The following is a 14,521-nucleotide window of genomic DNA, read 5'->3' as shown; positions in this document are numbered from 1 at the left end:
TCACTGTGAGTTGCCCCTAGTGTACACGTGAGTGGTAGAATCTTCAGGGAATTGATCGGAAGGTGGGGAGGACCAAATGGAATTATTATGATTAGTGTAATGGGTGACTTTTCCTAGAACTAGGTTCTTCGACCCATTCAATTCATGCCAACCATCGATCACCAAGTCATACCAGTTCTAATTCATCCCACTTTCTCGTTCTCTCCCCAAACATTAGGAGCAATTTTTACAGAGGCCAATTCATCTACAAACTGGCACATCTTTGGGATGGGGAAGGAAAACAGAGCACCTGGAAGAAACCCAGGTGGTCACAGGGAGAATGTGAAAACTCCACATACATAGCACCCAGGGTCAGGATTGAACTCGGACTTGTGGAGCTCTGAAGCAACAGCTCTATCTGCTGCACCATTGTTTGATGTTCAGCATGAATGAGTTCCTTGGTGTGTGTTGCTCTATGACTGTGGACTCCAGGCCTCTAGATCCCTTGTTACTACAAGATTGCAAGCAGTGAGTTCAGGGAGAGTGTGGGGCTTTCACAAGAGAAATCTGAGTTTATCCACTTTGGCGGCAACAACAAGGAGACAGATTATTATCTCAATGGTGTCAGATTAGGTAAAAGGGAAGTGCAACGAGATCTGAGTGTCCTTGTACAACACTCACTGAAAGTAAGCATGCAGGTACAGCAGGCAGTGAAGAAAGCTAATGGAATGTTGGCCTTCATAACAAGAGGAGTTGAGTATAGGAGCAAAGAGGTCCTTCTGCAGTTGTACAGGGCCCTAGTGAGACCGCACCTGGAGTACTGTGTGCAGTTTTGGTCCCCTAATTTAAGGAAGGACATCCTTGCTATTGAGGCAGCGCAGCGTAGGTTCACGAGGTTAATCCCTGGGATGGCGGGACTGTCATAAGAGGAAAGATTGGAAAGACTGGGCATGTATTCACTGGAGTTTAGGAGGATGAGAGGGAATCTTATAGAGATGTATAAAATTATAAAAGGACTGGACAAGTTGGATGCAGGAATAATGTTTTAAGGGTGTCCAGAACCAGGGGCCACAGTCTGAGAATAAAAAGGAGGCCATTTAAAACTGATATGAGAAAAAACTTTTTCACCCAGAGAGTTGTGAATTTGTGGAATTCTCTACCACAGAGGGCAGTGGAGGCCAATTCACTGGATGAATTTAAAAGAGAGTAAGAAAGAGCTCAAGGGATATGGGGAGAAGGCAGGCACGGGTTACTGATTGTGGATGATCAGCCATGATCACAATGAATGGCAGTGCTGGCTCGAAGGGCCTAATGGCCTCGTCCTGCACCTATTTTCTATGTTTCTATGTTTCTAAGCTGGATCAAACATGGCCAGGCCTCATGCTGATCTTACACTCACTCAGTACTTACTGCATCCCTGTGATCCATCACTTCACAGGCAGCTTGGAGTCTCTGCGTCACACCTGACACGTCAACAATCCCACATCACAAAGTACAAAAAACAATTGTTCAAGATGGGCAAATGAGCCCATCAGATAACTTAATCTTCTCCACCACCTTGCTTGTGTTATTGGTGATGTGGACAGTGACATCTCTGGGTTCCTTGTGGAATACATCTGCATAAGAAATGTAGATGCATTTCCTAGCAATTCTCCACACTGCTCTGAACCTAGTGGCTGGGGCTGTCCAGCACATTAGAAAATGCAAATTAAATGATGTGGTTAATGGGTGACATATTCAAGCACATAAGATCATAACAGCGCTGGGCATGGTTGATGCTGAGATGGTTCTACTAGCAGGAGGATTACAAACAAAATTAGGAGTCAATCTTTAAACACTGAGGACCACGTACATTCATTCTTTCAGAGGGTAATGAATCTCTGAATCCTCTGTCTTTGAGGGTGGTAGAGGCCAGATCATTATATATATTTAAGGTGGAGCTAGATAGATGTTAGAAAGATTGAGAAATTGAAGTAAGGTTTCAGGTTTAGGTTTATTATTGACACATGTACCAAGGTACAGTAAAAAGCTTTATTTTACATGCTATCCTATTCAATCAGATAATACTATGCACAAATACAATCAAGTGAGACTCCAGTACCCTGGCACATGAAGAGCAGTTGAGGGCAGTACAGGTCAGCCATGATGGTGTTGACAAGTGGGGCAAGCAGAGGGGCTGAGTCACCAGCTCCAGCAACCTTGTCATGCCCATGGTTAGTTTGATTGAATTTGCCTATTTTGATTGTGTTTTTTGAAGTAATAACTAAGTGTATTGATGAAGGTAATACAGTTGATGTAGCTCATATGGACCCCGTGAGGCCTTTGACAAAGTTTCAGTTGGGAGACTGGTCAGGCAGCATCTCTGGAGAAAAAGGATGGGTGACATTTCGGGTCGAGACCCTTCTTTAGAATGAAAGTACGGGTTGGGGGGATAGGGGGTGAAGAACTGAAAGACAAGGACCAATCAGGGCTGGCCACAAATGACCTCAGGCAGGGTGGTAGGCATATCGTTGACTAGGGAAGGTGTCATCTCAAGAGAAACAATGTGGACAACTGTGGAACATTTACCAAGCCAATTAACCTGCATACCTGCACGTATTTGGAGTGTGGGAGGAAACCGAAGATCTAGGAGAAGACCCACGCAGGTCATGGGGAGAATGTACAAACTCTGTACGGACAGCACCCATAGTTGGGATGGAACCCGGGTCCATGGTGCTGCATTCGCTGTAAGGCAACAACTCTACCGCTGCGCCACCATGCCACCCAAGTTTGCGCATTGTGCAGTTACACTGCCACACTATGTGACTGCACTGGAGATGATATAGAGATTCACCAGAATGTTACCTTGGATGGAGGGAAATTAGATAGACTGGGTTTGTTTTCCTTGGAGCAGAGAGGACGGAGGGAGACCTGACTGAGGTTCTCAAAGTAATGATGAGCAGAGGAAGGACACATTGGTGAGCAGCTTCTTTTCTTCACAGGAGTGTCTATGATCATGAGGCATAAGTTTCAGGTCAAGGAGCAGAGAGGGGTATTACAGTAATGGAGTCTTCCAACACTATTCCAAAAACCCTCAGCTTTGTCGGTTGATTGTCTCGGGGCATTGAATGCAGGTTGCAGGTTAAAGGAGGTGTCTCACCTGAATGGACTGCTGGGATCCCTTGATGGATGTGAGGGAGGAGGCATCGGGGCAGGTGTTACATCTGCAGTGGTTGCAGGGGAAAGTACCTAGAGTGCAGGTGGTTGGGGTGGGAAGCGATGATCGAACCACGGAGTTGTGGAGGAAGCAGTTCCTGCTGAAAGTGAAAAGGGGTGGGAATGGCATCTGTCCAGGAGGCAGGGTTTGACCAAGTGTAGTCCAGATAACTGGGGGAGTCCGTGGGTTTTGGCAAATTAGTCAGTGAGTTGGATACGGGTGGTTTCATCACTGCATGCTTTTAACTTACAATGAAGTACAAAGACACCCCCGGTGATCAGCGGGCCTGGACACCTCTGGCATGTTGGGGGTCACCGAGAACTAAGGGGACCTGGCGTGGGGGGGGGGGGTCAGCGAGAAATAAGGGGACCTGGCGTGGGGGGGGGGGGTCAGCGAGAAATAAGGGGACCTGGCGTGGGGGGGGGTCAGCGAGAAATAAGGGGACCTGGCGTGGGGGGGGGTCAGCGAGAAATAAGGGGACCTGGCATGTTGGGGGTCAGCGAGAACTAAGGGGACCTGGCATGTTGGGGGTCAGCGAGAACTAAGGGGACCTGGTGTGGGGGGGGGGTCAGCGAGAACTAAGGGGACCTGGAGTGGGGGGGGGGTCAGCGATAACTAAGGGGACCTGGCGTGGGGGGGGGGGGTCAGCGAGAACTAAGGGGACCTGATGTGGGGGGGGGGTCAGCGAGAACTAAGGAGACCTGGCGTGGGGGGGGCTAGCAAGAACTAAGGGGACCTGGCATGGGGGGGGTCAGCGAGAACTAAGGGGACCTGGCGTGGGGGGGGAGGTCAGCGAGAACTAAGGGGACCTGGCATGTTGGGGGTCAGTGAGAACTAAGGGGACCTGGCGTGGGGGGGGGAGGTCAGCGAGAACTAAGGGGACCTGGCGTGGGGGGGGGGGGGGTCAGCGAGAACTAAAGGGACCTGGCGTGGGGGGGGTCAGTGAGAACTAAGGGGACCTGGCGTGGGGGGGGGTCAGTGAGAACTAAAGGGACCTGGCGTGGGGGGGGTCAGTGAGAACTAAGGGGACCTGGCATGGGGGGGGGGAGGTCAGCGAGAACTAAGGGGACCTGGCGTGGGGGGGGGGGGGTCAGTGAGAACTAAGGGGACCTGGCGTGGGGGGGGGGGTCAGTGAGAACTAAGGGGACCTGGCATGGGGGGGGGGAGGTCAGCGAGAACTAAGGGGACCTGGCGTGGGGGGGGGGTCAGCGAGAACTATGGGGACCTGGCATGTTGGGGGTCAGCGAGAACTAAGGGGACCTGGTGTGGGGGGCCGAATTAGAGATGAGTACTCTTTGTATCTTTGTCAGCACCTTCCTGGTGACACTGATTTGCACTTTGTATACGAAAAAAAAGAATTTCACTGCTCCGAGATAATAAAATATCATCATCATCAAAGATTGCCTTTGGGGTCTCAAGCTAGCGGGCATAGGTGTAAGGTGAAAGGGGTGAAGCTGAAAGTGATCTACACACACAGAGTAATTGGTGTCTGGAAAGAGCTGCCTGAGGAAGTAACAACAATGTACAGGTAGCTGAAACATTACTTGAATAAGCAGGCAACAGAGGGATATGAAATTACTGGAATTTGCATTTGAAAGAGAATGGGTTAAACTTGACTGAGTTAAACTTGACTGAGTTTTTTTGCGAAGGTGACAAAGGTGATTAATATGGGCAGGGCAGAGGATGTTGGCTACATGAACATTGGACAAGGGCCCTCGATATTTGCTGATCCAGGATATTAAGATGCGTGGGCTCAATGGTAGTTTGGATTCAGAACTGACATCCAAAGAAGACAGAGGTTGTTTATGGAAGGGTGTAACTCTGACTGGAGGCTTGTGACTAGTGGGGATCAGTGTTGGAACCTTTGTTGTGATGTATATAAATGTTTTGGGAGAACATGTCAATGGTTAGTTGGTATGTTTACAGACATAAACTTGGTGGAGATGAAGACAGTTGAGAAGGTTGCCAAAGGAGAGAGCACAATAGAAATCAGTGACAGAGATATGGGCAGAGAAAGGACAGAGTTTCATCCAGGCAAGTGTGAGGTATTGCAGTTTTGGGGGTCAACTGTTAGAGGGACGTATACTGTTCATGACAGAACTCTAACAGATTTCATGTACAAGGGATCTTGGGGGTGCAAGTCCATAGCCCCCTGAAAGTAGCAACACAAGTGGAAAAACACAGTCTGAAGAAGGCCATTAACCCAAAACGGCACCTACCCATTTTCTCCAGAGGTGCTACCTGACCTGTTGAGTTACTTCAGCATTTTGTGTCGATCTTTCTTTTTCAAGAGAGAGTTAGATTTAGTTCTTAGAGCTAAAGGAATCAAAGGATATGGGGAAAAGCAGGAACGGGGGTACTGATTTTAGATGACCAGCCATGATCATATTGAATGGCTCAAAGGGCTGGCTCAAAGGACTAAATGGCCTACTCCTGCACCTATTTCTCTATGTTTCTATGTTTCTATGTTTCTAAGTTTCTTTAACACAAGTAGACAGACTGGCAAAGAAGCCATATGTCATAGGATTAGAATTAGGTAATTCAGCCCATCAAGGGCGGCACGGTAGCGCAGCGGTAGAGTTGCTGCTTTACAGCGAATGCAGCGCCGGAGACTCAGGTTCGATCCTGACTACGGGTGCTGCACTGTAAGGAGTTTGTACGTTCTCCCCGTGACCTGCGTGGGTTTTCTCCGAGATCTTCGGTTTCCTCCCACACTCCAAAGACGTACAGGTATGTAGGTTAATTGGCTGGGTAATTGTAAAAAATTGTCCCTAGTGGGTGTAGGATAGTGTTAATGTACGGGGATCACTGGGCGGCACGGACTTGGAGGGCCGAAAAGGCCTGTTTCCGGCTGTATATATATGATGATGATGATGAAGTCTAATCCACCAATCAATCATGGCTGATCTATCTCTCCCTCCTAACCCCATTCTCCTGTCTTCTCCCCATAACCTCTGACACCCGTACTAATCAAGAATCTATCTATTTCTGCCTTAAATATATCCATCCACCTGGCCTCCACAACCTTCTGTGGCAAAGAATTCCACAGATTCACCACCCTCTGACCAAAGAAATTAAACAAACTTGCCTTCATCAGTTGAGACATTGAGTACAAGATTCAGGAAGTCACGTTGCAGCTTCATAAAATATTGGTGAAGCCACATTTGGAGTATTGTGTGCACTCCTGGTCATCTCATTACAGCAAGGATGCGCTGGGTTTGAATGTGGTACAGCATAGGTTCATCAGGATGCTGCTTCTATCAGAGACTATTAGCTATAAGGAGAGATTGGGCAAACTTGGATTGCTTTCTCTGGAGGCTGAGGGAAAGCCTAATAAAATGTACTAGACCAAGTGATAAACCTCTCCTGCATTGGTGCAGCACCCTCTCCTCCCCTCCCCCTCCCCCTCCCCCCTCCCACCCTCCTCCCCCCTCCCACCCCCCTCCCTCCTGCCCTCCCCACCTCCACTCCACGTCCCTCCACCAACCTACCCCTCCATCCCACTCCATCCCCCTCCACCCCCCTTATCCTCCCTCCTCCCTCCTTCCCCACCCTCCACCCCCTCCCCCCTCCCTCCCTAGTGGATAGTTTTAAACTTTAAAATGTGAATAACTTTTAAAATATAACACCGATTTCAATGAGCCTTCTTCCATTAGCACCAAAGGGATGACGGTGAGTAAGGTGGGCCTAGAATTGCTGCGTTATCGTGTACCGTTTTGGCTGTAGTTCAGGAACAAACAAACAAATGAGAGTTTTAGTGTATAGATAACATTAATCTCCTGTGTGGACAAAAGTATTTTCATCGAGGCTTGAATGTATTTAGGATTAAATGGCATTCACCAAGGCTGGTAGGACTCAGGGAACTCTGCAAATATCACAGGGATTATTACTTAGTGGAAGATCATCCACTACTATACTCCATCTACTGATTGGATTAAATGGGATTATTGAATGCTTTGCTTTAAGGCTTTTGTAAAAAAATAATTACATTTTCTAAAAAAAATTAAACAGTGAAATCTTTTTTTTCCCTATTCAGCTTTGTTTCTTTTGTCTTGCTTGTTCTCCGCGGAGCCAGATGGCGATTTTGTGCGAAACAATGTTTGGGGGTGAGATTGTGAGATCATGAGATCCCCATCCCCACTATCTCCTCACCCCACCCCTCCCCTTCCTCCCCACTCTCTCCTTCCCCCCACCCCCACCCCCCTCCTACTCTCACCCTCCCCTCACCCACTCAACCCCCCCTCCTCACCCCCACCCCCTCCTCCCCCTCACCCCTCCTTACCTACTCGACCCCCCTCCTCACCCACCCCCCCTCACCCACTCAACCCCCCCTCCTCCTCCCCACCCCCTCCTCCTCCTCCACCCCAACCCCACCCCCCGCTCACCTCCTCGACCCCCCTCTTCCTCCCCCCCACCCCCTCCTCCTCCTCCCCCCTCACCCCTCCTTACCTACTCGACCCCCCTCCTCACCCACCCCCCCTCACCCACTCCATCCCCCCTTCTCCTCCCCCATACCCCCCTCACCCACTCCATTCCCACCCCCTCCAACCCAGCATCTGTAGTTCATTGTGTTGAAATATCCTGAGAGGGGTGAACAGGGTGGATGGTGAAAGGTTGTAGTGCCTGGCCGGAGTGTCCAGACACAGGAAACATCATCTCAGGGTGGCACAGCGGTAGAGATGCTCCTTACAGCGCCAGAGACCCAGGTTCGATCCTGACTACGGGTGCTGTCTGTACAGAGTTGTACGTTTTCTCGGTTTTCTCCGGTGGCTCTGGTTTCCTGCCACACTACAAAAATGTGCAAGTTTGTAGGTTGATTGGCGTCAGTAAAATTGTAAATTGTCCCTAGTATGTCCCTAGGGTGTCACGGTGGTGCAGCGGTAGAGTTGCTGCCTTACAGCAAATGCAGCGCCGGAGACCCAGGTTCGATCCCAACTACGCGTGCTGTCTGTACGGAGTTTGTACGTTCTCCCCGTGACCTGCGTGGGTTTTCTCTGAGATCTTCGGTTTCCTCCCACACTCCAAAGACGTGTGGGTTTGTAGGTTAATTGGCTGGGTAAATGTAAAAAATGTCCCTAGTGGGTGTAGGATAGTGTTAATGTGTGGGGATCGCTGGTCGGCCTGGTGGGCCGAAAGGGCCTGTTTCCACACTGTATCTCAAGGTACAGAGGGACCTTGGAGTACAAGTACACAAGTCCTTGAAGGCAGCAGGACAGGTGGACAGGGTGGTCAAAAAGGCATATGGGTTACTGGCCTTCATTAGCCGGGGCATCGAATATAAAAGTAGGGGGGTAATGATGGAATTGTACAGAACACTGGTGAGGCCACAGCTGGAGTATTGTGTACAGTTCTGGTCACCACATTATAGAAAGGATGTGATAGCTTTGGAGAGGGTGCAGAGGAGATTCACCAGGATGCTGCCAGGGATGAAGGGCATCGGCTATGAGGAGAGACTGAGCAGACAGGGGTTGTTTTCCCTGGAGCAGAGAAGGCTGAGAGGGGACATGATCGAGGTGTACAAGATCATGAGGGGCATGGATAAGGTAGATGGTGGGGAACTTCTTCCACTGGTGGAAGGTTCAACAACGAGGGGACATAGATACAGGGTAAGGGGAGGGAGGTTTCGGGGGGATGTGAGAAAGAACTTTTTCACCCAGAGGGTGGTTGGAGTCTGGAACTCACTGCCTGGGGTGGTGGTGGAGGCGGGAACACTCACAACGTTTAAGAGGCATTTGGATGGGCACTTGAAATGCTACAACATTCAGGGCTACGGTCCAAATGCGGGAAAATGGGATTAAAATTAGACTGTGTTTGGTAACGGGCGGCGCGGACACGATGGGCCGAAGGGCCTCTTTCTGTGCTGTAGGACTCTATGACTCTAAACTAAACAAAACTGTGTAGGATGGTGCTAGTGTCGGGGTGATCACTGGTCAGCGCGGACTCGGTGGGACAAAGTGCCAGTTTCCTTGCTGTATCTCTAAAGTCTAAAGACTTGGTAATTTTGGACAGAGGCAAGCAGATATTCCATGAAAAGTAGATGGTGGATTTCGGAACTCTACCCCAGAAGGCAGTGGGTGTTCTGTCATTGGCGATTGTTAAGGCTGAGAATAGTTTAAATGCAGGCAAAGAAAAGATGTAAAATACAAATCTGTTCAGGCAGCACAGACAGACTCAGAAGGAGATTTGAATACAGCCACTGGCCAGGATATCGATTACATTGTGTTTAGTTTAGTTTAGTTTAGTTTAGTTTAGTTTAGAGATACAGCGCGGAAACAGGCCCTTCGGCCCACCAGGTCCGCGCCGACCAGCGATCCCCATACATTAACACCATCCTGTACACACTAGGGACAATTTTTACATTTACCAAGCCAATTAACCTACAAAACTGTACATCTTTGGAGTATGGGAGGAAACAGAAGATCTCGGTGAAAACTCATGCAGGTCACGGGAAGAACGTACAAACTCCATACAGACAGCACCCGTAGTCGGGATGGAACCTGGGTCTCCAGCGCTGCATTCACTGTAAGGCAGCAACTCTACCGCTGCGCCACCGTGACTGCCCTTATGTGTAATGTTAGTGGCATGACTCCTGGCAAGGTCCCGGTTTGGCAAATAATGCGTTGCAGTACCCTTACTTCCCCCCGCCCCCCATCCTCCATTTCATTCCATATCAGTTACCAGCAGTGGAAGCAGCAGATAGATTTTTGGATGTTTAAACAATGTGTTGGGAGTGAGAAAGGGCTATGGGCTGTGGTGCAGAGACGTGCATGACCCAGCACTCTGATGGCGTCCTGCTACTACTCATCCATACCTGCTGTTGTGTTCTTGCAACATGTCCATTCATTAGAAATTGGGGCAGATGTGGGCCAGAGCTGATGACTAGCCAGTAGTTCGCTAGGAATTGAAAGTCCATACTCCGCCACCTCCAGTTTAAATTCCATTTGGAATATTTTGGAAGACCAAGAACCAAGAACCAAGAACCTCTGTTACCACATCACTCAAGGTCAAGGTATAGTTTAGAGATACAGCGCGGAAACAGGCCCTTCGGCCCACCGGGTCCGCGCCGGCCAGTGATCCCCGCACATTAACACTATCCTACACCCACCTGGGTCAATTTTTACATTTACCAAGCCAATTAACCTACAAACCTGTACATCTTTGGAATGTGGGAGGAAACCGAAGATCTCGGAGAAAACCCACGCAGGGCACGGGGAGAACGTACAAACTCTGTACAGACAGAACCCATAGTTGGGATCGAACCCAGGTCTCTGGCGCTGTGAGGCAGCAACTCTACCGCTGCGCCACTGTGATTGCCATGTACAGAGATAAGATTTACTCCAATCCCACTTCATCTTTCCTTCCAACACCCATCCCCCCTCGGGCCACTGACTGAGAATGATGTTATTGTTCTTCTTATAAAAATAAATTTTTCAAACATCAAACTCCGGAATAATACCAAATGTGCTTTGATGCTTCAGATACTGGAGCGTAGTTCTGAAACCTAGGCTTGCTTGCTCTGGTTTTGAATGTCATGTACCAGGCACCCATGTGACGTGGGCTTCTGTTTGAGGGAAGGTGCTATCGTGTGTAGAATGCACCACATGAGTACCACATTTCACATTACCCTGTATCTGTCGTAGTTTGTGGCATTCGATTAATGTCAGTGAGCTGATGTAAAACAATGTCTCCGTGAGCTTTTGCACTAAAGATGTTTCGGCACGGGGTCATGCCCCAGGCATTTGTGTTAAAAGCTGTTAATGTGAGCGCCCTGCGTCAGCATGCTGCCTGCCTGCCTGCCTGCGGTGTGAGTCTTTGACTCATCGTGCTCTGTGTTGCGTTTTGCTCCCTGCCCACTTCCTCCCTGGTGTGCAGCACTTTGTGGAATAGGGGGCAGAAGTAGTTCAACCATATTTGCATTTTGGCAACAAGGATTTAATGATGCACACAGTCCAGGCTAGTGTCTAATCGTAAAGGCTAGTGTACCATCCATCAATCTGGCATTTTAAAAATGTTCCCAATGTTGGGGGAGTCCAGGACCAGGGGCCACAGTCTAAGAATAAAGGGGAGGCCATTTAAAACTGAGGTGAGAAGAAACTTTTTCACCCAGAGAGTTGTGAATTTGTGGAATTCTCTGCCACAGAGGGCAATAGAGACCAATTCACTGGATGAATTTAAAAGAAAGTTAGATAGAGCTCTAGGGGCTAGTGGAATCAAGGGATATGGGGAGAAGGCAGGCATGGGTTACTGATTGTGGATGATCAGCCATGATCACAATGAATGGCGGTGCTGGCTCGAAGGGCCAAATGGCCTCCTCCTGCACCTATTTTCTGTTTCTATAAGAGGTAGATACACCAGTACAGAGGAAGGCAGAGCAGCTGATGTTTAAGGCTCACTTTGTTTGAAAGGCTGTCTTCTCTCCAGATTTTTCCCACCAGCTGGTGGTGCCATTGTTCTTCCTGGAAACCTTTGCTGATCTGCTCAATGGAAGGATGATTGCCACTCTCCCTGGGCCAGAGGCTGGATTTCCCCAGTTTTCACCCATCCAGCAGCCAGGTGATCATCCATCAAACAGCTCCAGTGTGTCTTTGGGCTAATTTACCACTGTGGACTTCTGTCAATTCATTGTTTGGCATCGATCCAAAGAAATACACGTGGCTGAGCCTCGTGTTGGCATCGAGCAGGAGATGCAGTTTAGTTTAGTTGAGATACCACACGGTATCAGGCCCTTCGGCCCGCCGAGTCCGCGCCAACCAGCAATCCCTGCACACTAACACTATCCTACAAACACTAGGAACAATTTACAATTATACGAAGCAAATTAACCTGCAAACCTGTACGTATTTGGAGTGTGGGAGGAAACTGGAGCACCCAGAGAAAACCCACGCAGGTCACGGGGTGAACGTACAAACTGCGTACAGACAACACCCGTAGTCAGGATCGAATCAGGGTCTCTGGTGCCGTATGGCAGCAACTGTACAGCTGCCCCACTGTGCTACTCTGTACATGGAAGTTGCTGTTTAGCCACATTCTTCACTCCCTTTCCGTGTTAATGTGGAAAGAACACTTACACTATTCAATCTGTTCAGCCTTGGCTGGTTTAGTTTTGTTTAGTTTAGAGATACCGTGCAGAAACAGGCCCTTCGACCCACTGGGTCCGCACCGACCAGCGATCCCTGCACATTAACACCATCCTATACCCACTAGGGACAATTTTTACATTTACCAAGCCAATTAACCTACAAACCTGTGTGGGAGGAAACTGAAGTTCGCGGAGAAAACCCACACAGACAGCACCCGTGGTCGGGATCGAACCCGGGTCTCCAGCGCTGCATTTGGTGTAAGGCAGCAACTCTACCGCTGTGCCACCGTGCCGCCCCAGCAACATGCATCGACTGCCTCTATCCTTCCCGGTGGTGTAGTTGTGGATGTGGATTTATGAGGTGCTGTCTCAGTCTTTAAAATAAGCCAATGTCCCATCATAAGGAGAGACTTACGATGCTAAACTGTCTTCATCAGGGAAAAGAAGATCAAAATGCCCGACAACAAAAGAACAAAACTGGCAAGGAATCTCTCCCTCCCTTAGAATTATCTTAAATGATGTAAGTTACTCCATTATAAATTATGTGCTTAAATAGATTTGAGCACATTACAGAACATAGAGCAGTATCACACAGGAATGGGCCCTTCGGCCCACAAAGTTTATGCCGAACTTGATGCAAAGTTAAACTGATCTCATCTGTCTAAATTCCATATCCCTCTATTCCTTGCAGTTCCACGTGCCGAACTACACGCCTCTTAGACGCCACTATCACATCTGCCTTCACCACCACCCCAGGCAAAGTGTTCCAAGCCCCCACCAGTCACTGTGTAAAAAACCTGCCCCACACATCTCCATTAAACTTACACCCTCTCACCTTATTGACATGCCTAGTGTTGGATATTTGCACCCTGGGATAAAGGTTCTCACTGTCTATCCATGCTTCTAATTTTGCATCATTCTATCAAGTCTCCCCTCAACCTCCAACATTCCAGAGAAAACATTGAAAGCTTATCCAAACTCTCTTTGTGGCTCAAACCCTCATATCCAGGCAGCATTCTAGTAAACCTCTCTGAGCTCGTTCCAAAGCATATCTTTCCTGTAATGGGGCAAACAGAAATGCACAACAGTCTAAATGTGGCCTATCCTCAGTCTTACAGACTTAAATGTGAAACGTGATGTGGGGAGAGTGAATGCAGAGCCTGGAACAAAGTACTGAATGCATCGATGAAGGCTGAACAGGAGCGAAATTGGTGAATGAGGCTCACTAGTAAAAGATCAAAGGGCAGACGTCGTCCAATGTTCTGGATCAGCCACGACGAAGTTTTAATGAAGAAATCTTCCTGGGCCAGAAGCAATAGAACAGATGAAAGGCGGTGAGAATCTTTGGATGTAAAGGGTGAAGGATTGTAGCACTGTCTTCTGACCAGAAGCAGAATTCTGACCAACAATTCTCCTCTCCATTGCCTCTCAGTTCCATGAGCCAACAATCATTGTGATGACCCAGCTCCATGATCGCACTCCCACGAGCAAAGCCAATCTAACCTCGGGCGCCTCCTAACCTGGGTTTCAATAACTATTCCGACCACGTGTACTTAAAGAGCCCAGCTCAAAGCAGAAAGGGCAGCAGTTCTCATTCAGTTTCTCCTGCAATGGAAGGTGGACACAAAATGCTGGAGTAACTCAGCGGGTCAAGCAATGGAGTCAGTTGTTTTCCAGAAGTGGTGGGTAGACTTGGATGGCATCGGTGTAGATATCCTTCCAGAAACTCAGGCCTCAGACGTCCAAATCCTCACGTCCACATCGGAATGCACACGTCAGTACAACATAGACTGTGTCAATGGGAGTTGAGAGGGATTGGTCAACAAGTACACTAACAATATTGTATGGTGATACCAAGTGTAAACAGCACCTTCATGTAGCGTGTTAGAGTGGGACAGCTGGTAGAGATGCTGCCTCACAGCGCTGGAGACCAGAGTTTAATCCTGACCACAGGTGTAGTTCATGTGGTACTTGCTCATTCTCCCTGTCATCCCATGGGTGGCCTTTGAGTTCTCTGGTTTCTTTCCATATCCCAAAGACATGGGAGCTTTTAGTCATAGCGTGACACAGCATGGAATCAGCCCAACTTGTCCACACCGGCCAACATGTCCCAGCTACACTAGTCCCACCTGCCTAGGCTTGGTCCAAATCCCTCCAAACCTGTCCTATCCAGATACCTGCCTAAACTATTTCTTAAACATTGGCAGTCATGTTACTGAAAAAAGCAACTCACGCTTTGAATTGAGTGATAAAACAAGCCCAAGGAA

At 48.7% G+C, this 14,521-nt stretch overlaps 1 protein-coding gene across 1 annotated transcript in view; it reads right to left on the bottom strand.

The window, feature by feature from the left end:
• The window catches only part of LOC144600737 (arrestin-C-like), a 21,683-nt gene extending 7,387 nt beyond the window's left edge, over positions 1-14,296 (bottom strand). The window contains exons 1-2 of the mRNA XM_078412660.1: positions 14,203-14,296; positions 1,520-1,595 (exon numbers count right to left, since the gene is read on the bottom strand). Of these exons, the coding sequence (XP_078268786.1) occupies positions 1,520-1,595; positions 14,203-14,296 (170 nt within the window). The remainder of the gene's footprint in view (positions 1-1,519; positions 1,596-14,202) is intronic.
• Positions 14,297-14,521: the final 225 nt, after the last annotated feature.

This window comes from Rhinoraja longicauda, chromosome 15 (assembly GCF_053455715.1).
Source record: "Rhinoraja longicauda isolate Sanriku21f chromosome 15, sRhiLon1.1, whole genome shotgun sequence".
NCBI classification, from domain to species: domain Eukaryota; kingdom Metazoa; phylum Chordata; class Chondrichthyes; order Rajiformes; family Arhynchobatidae; genus Rhinoraja; species Rhinoraja longicauda.
The sequence above is the reverse complement of the archived record's forward strand: the minus strand, read 5'-3'. Positions and strand labels throughout refer to the sequence as shown.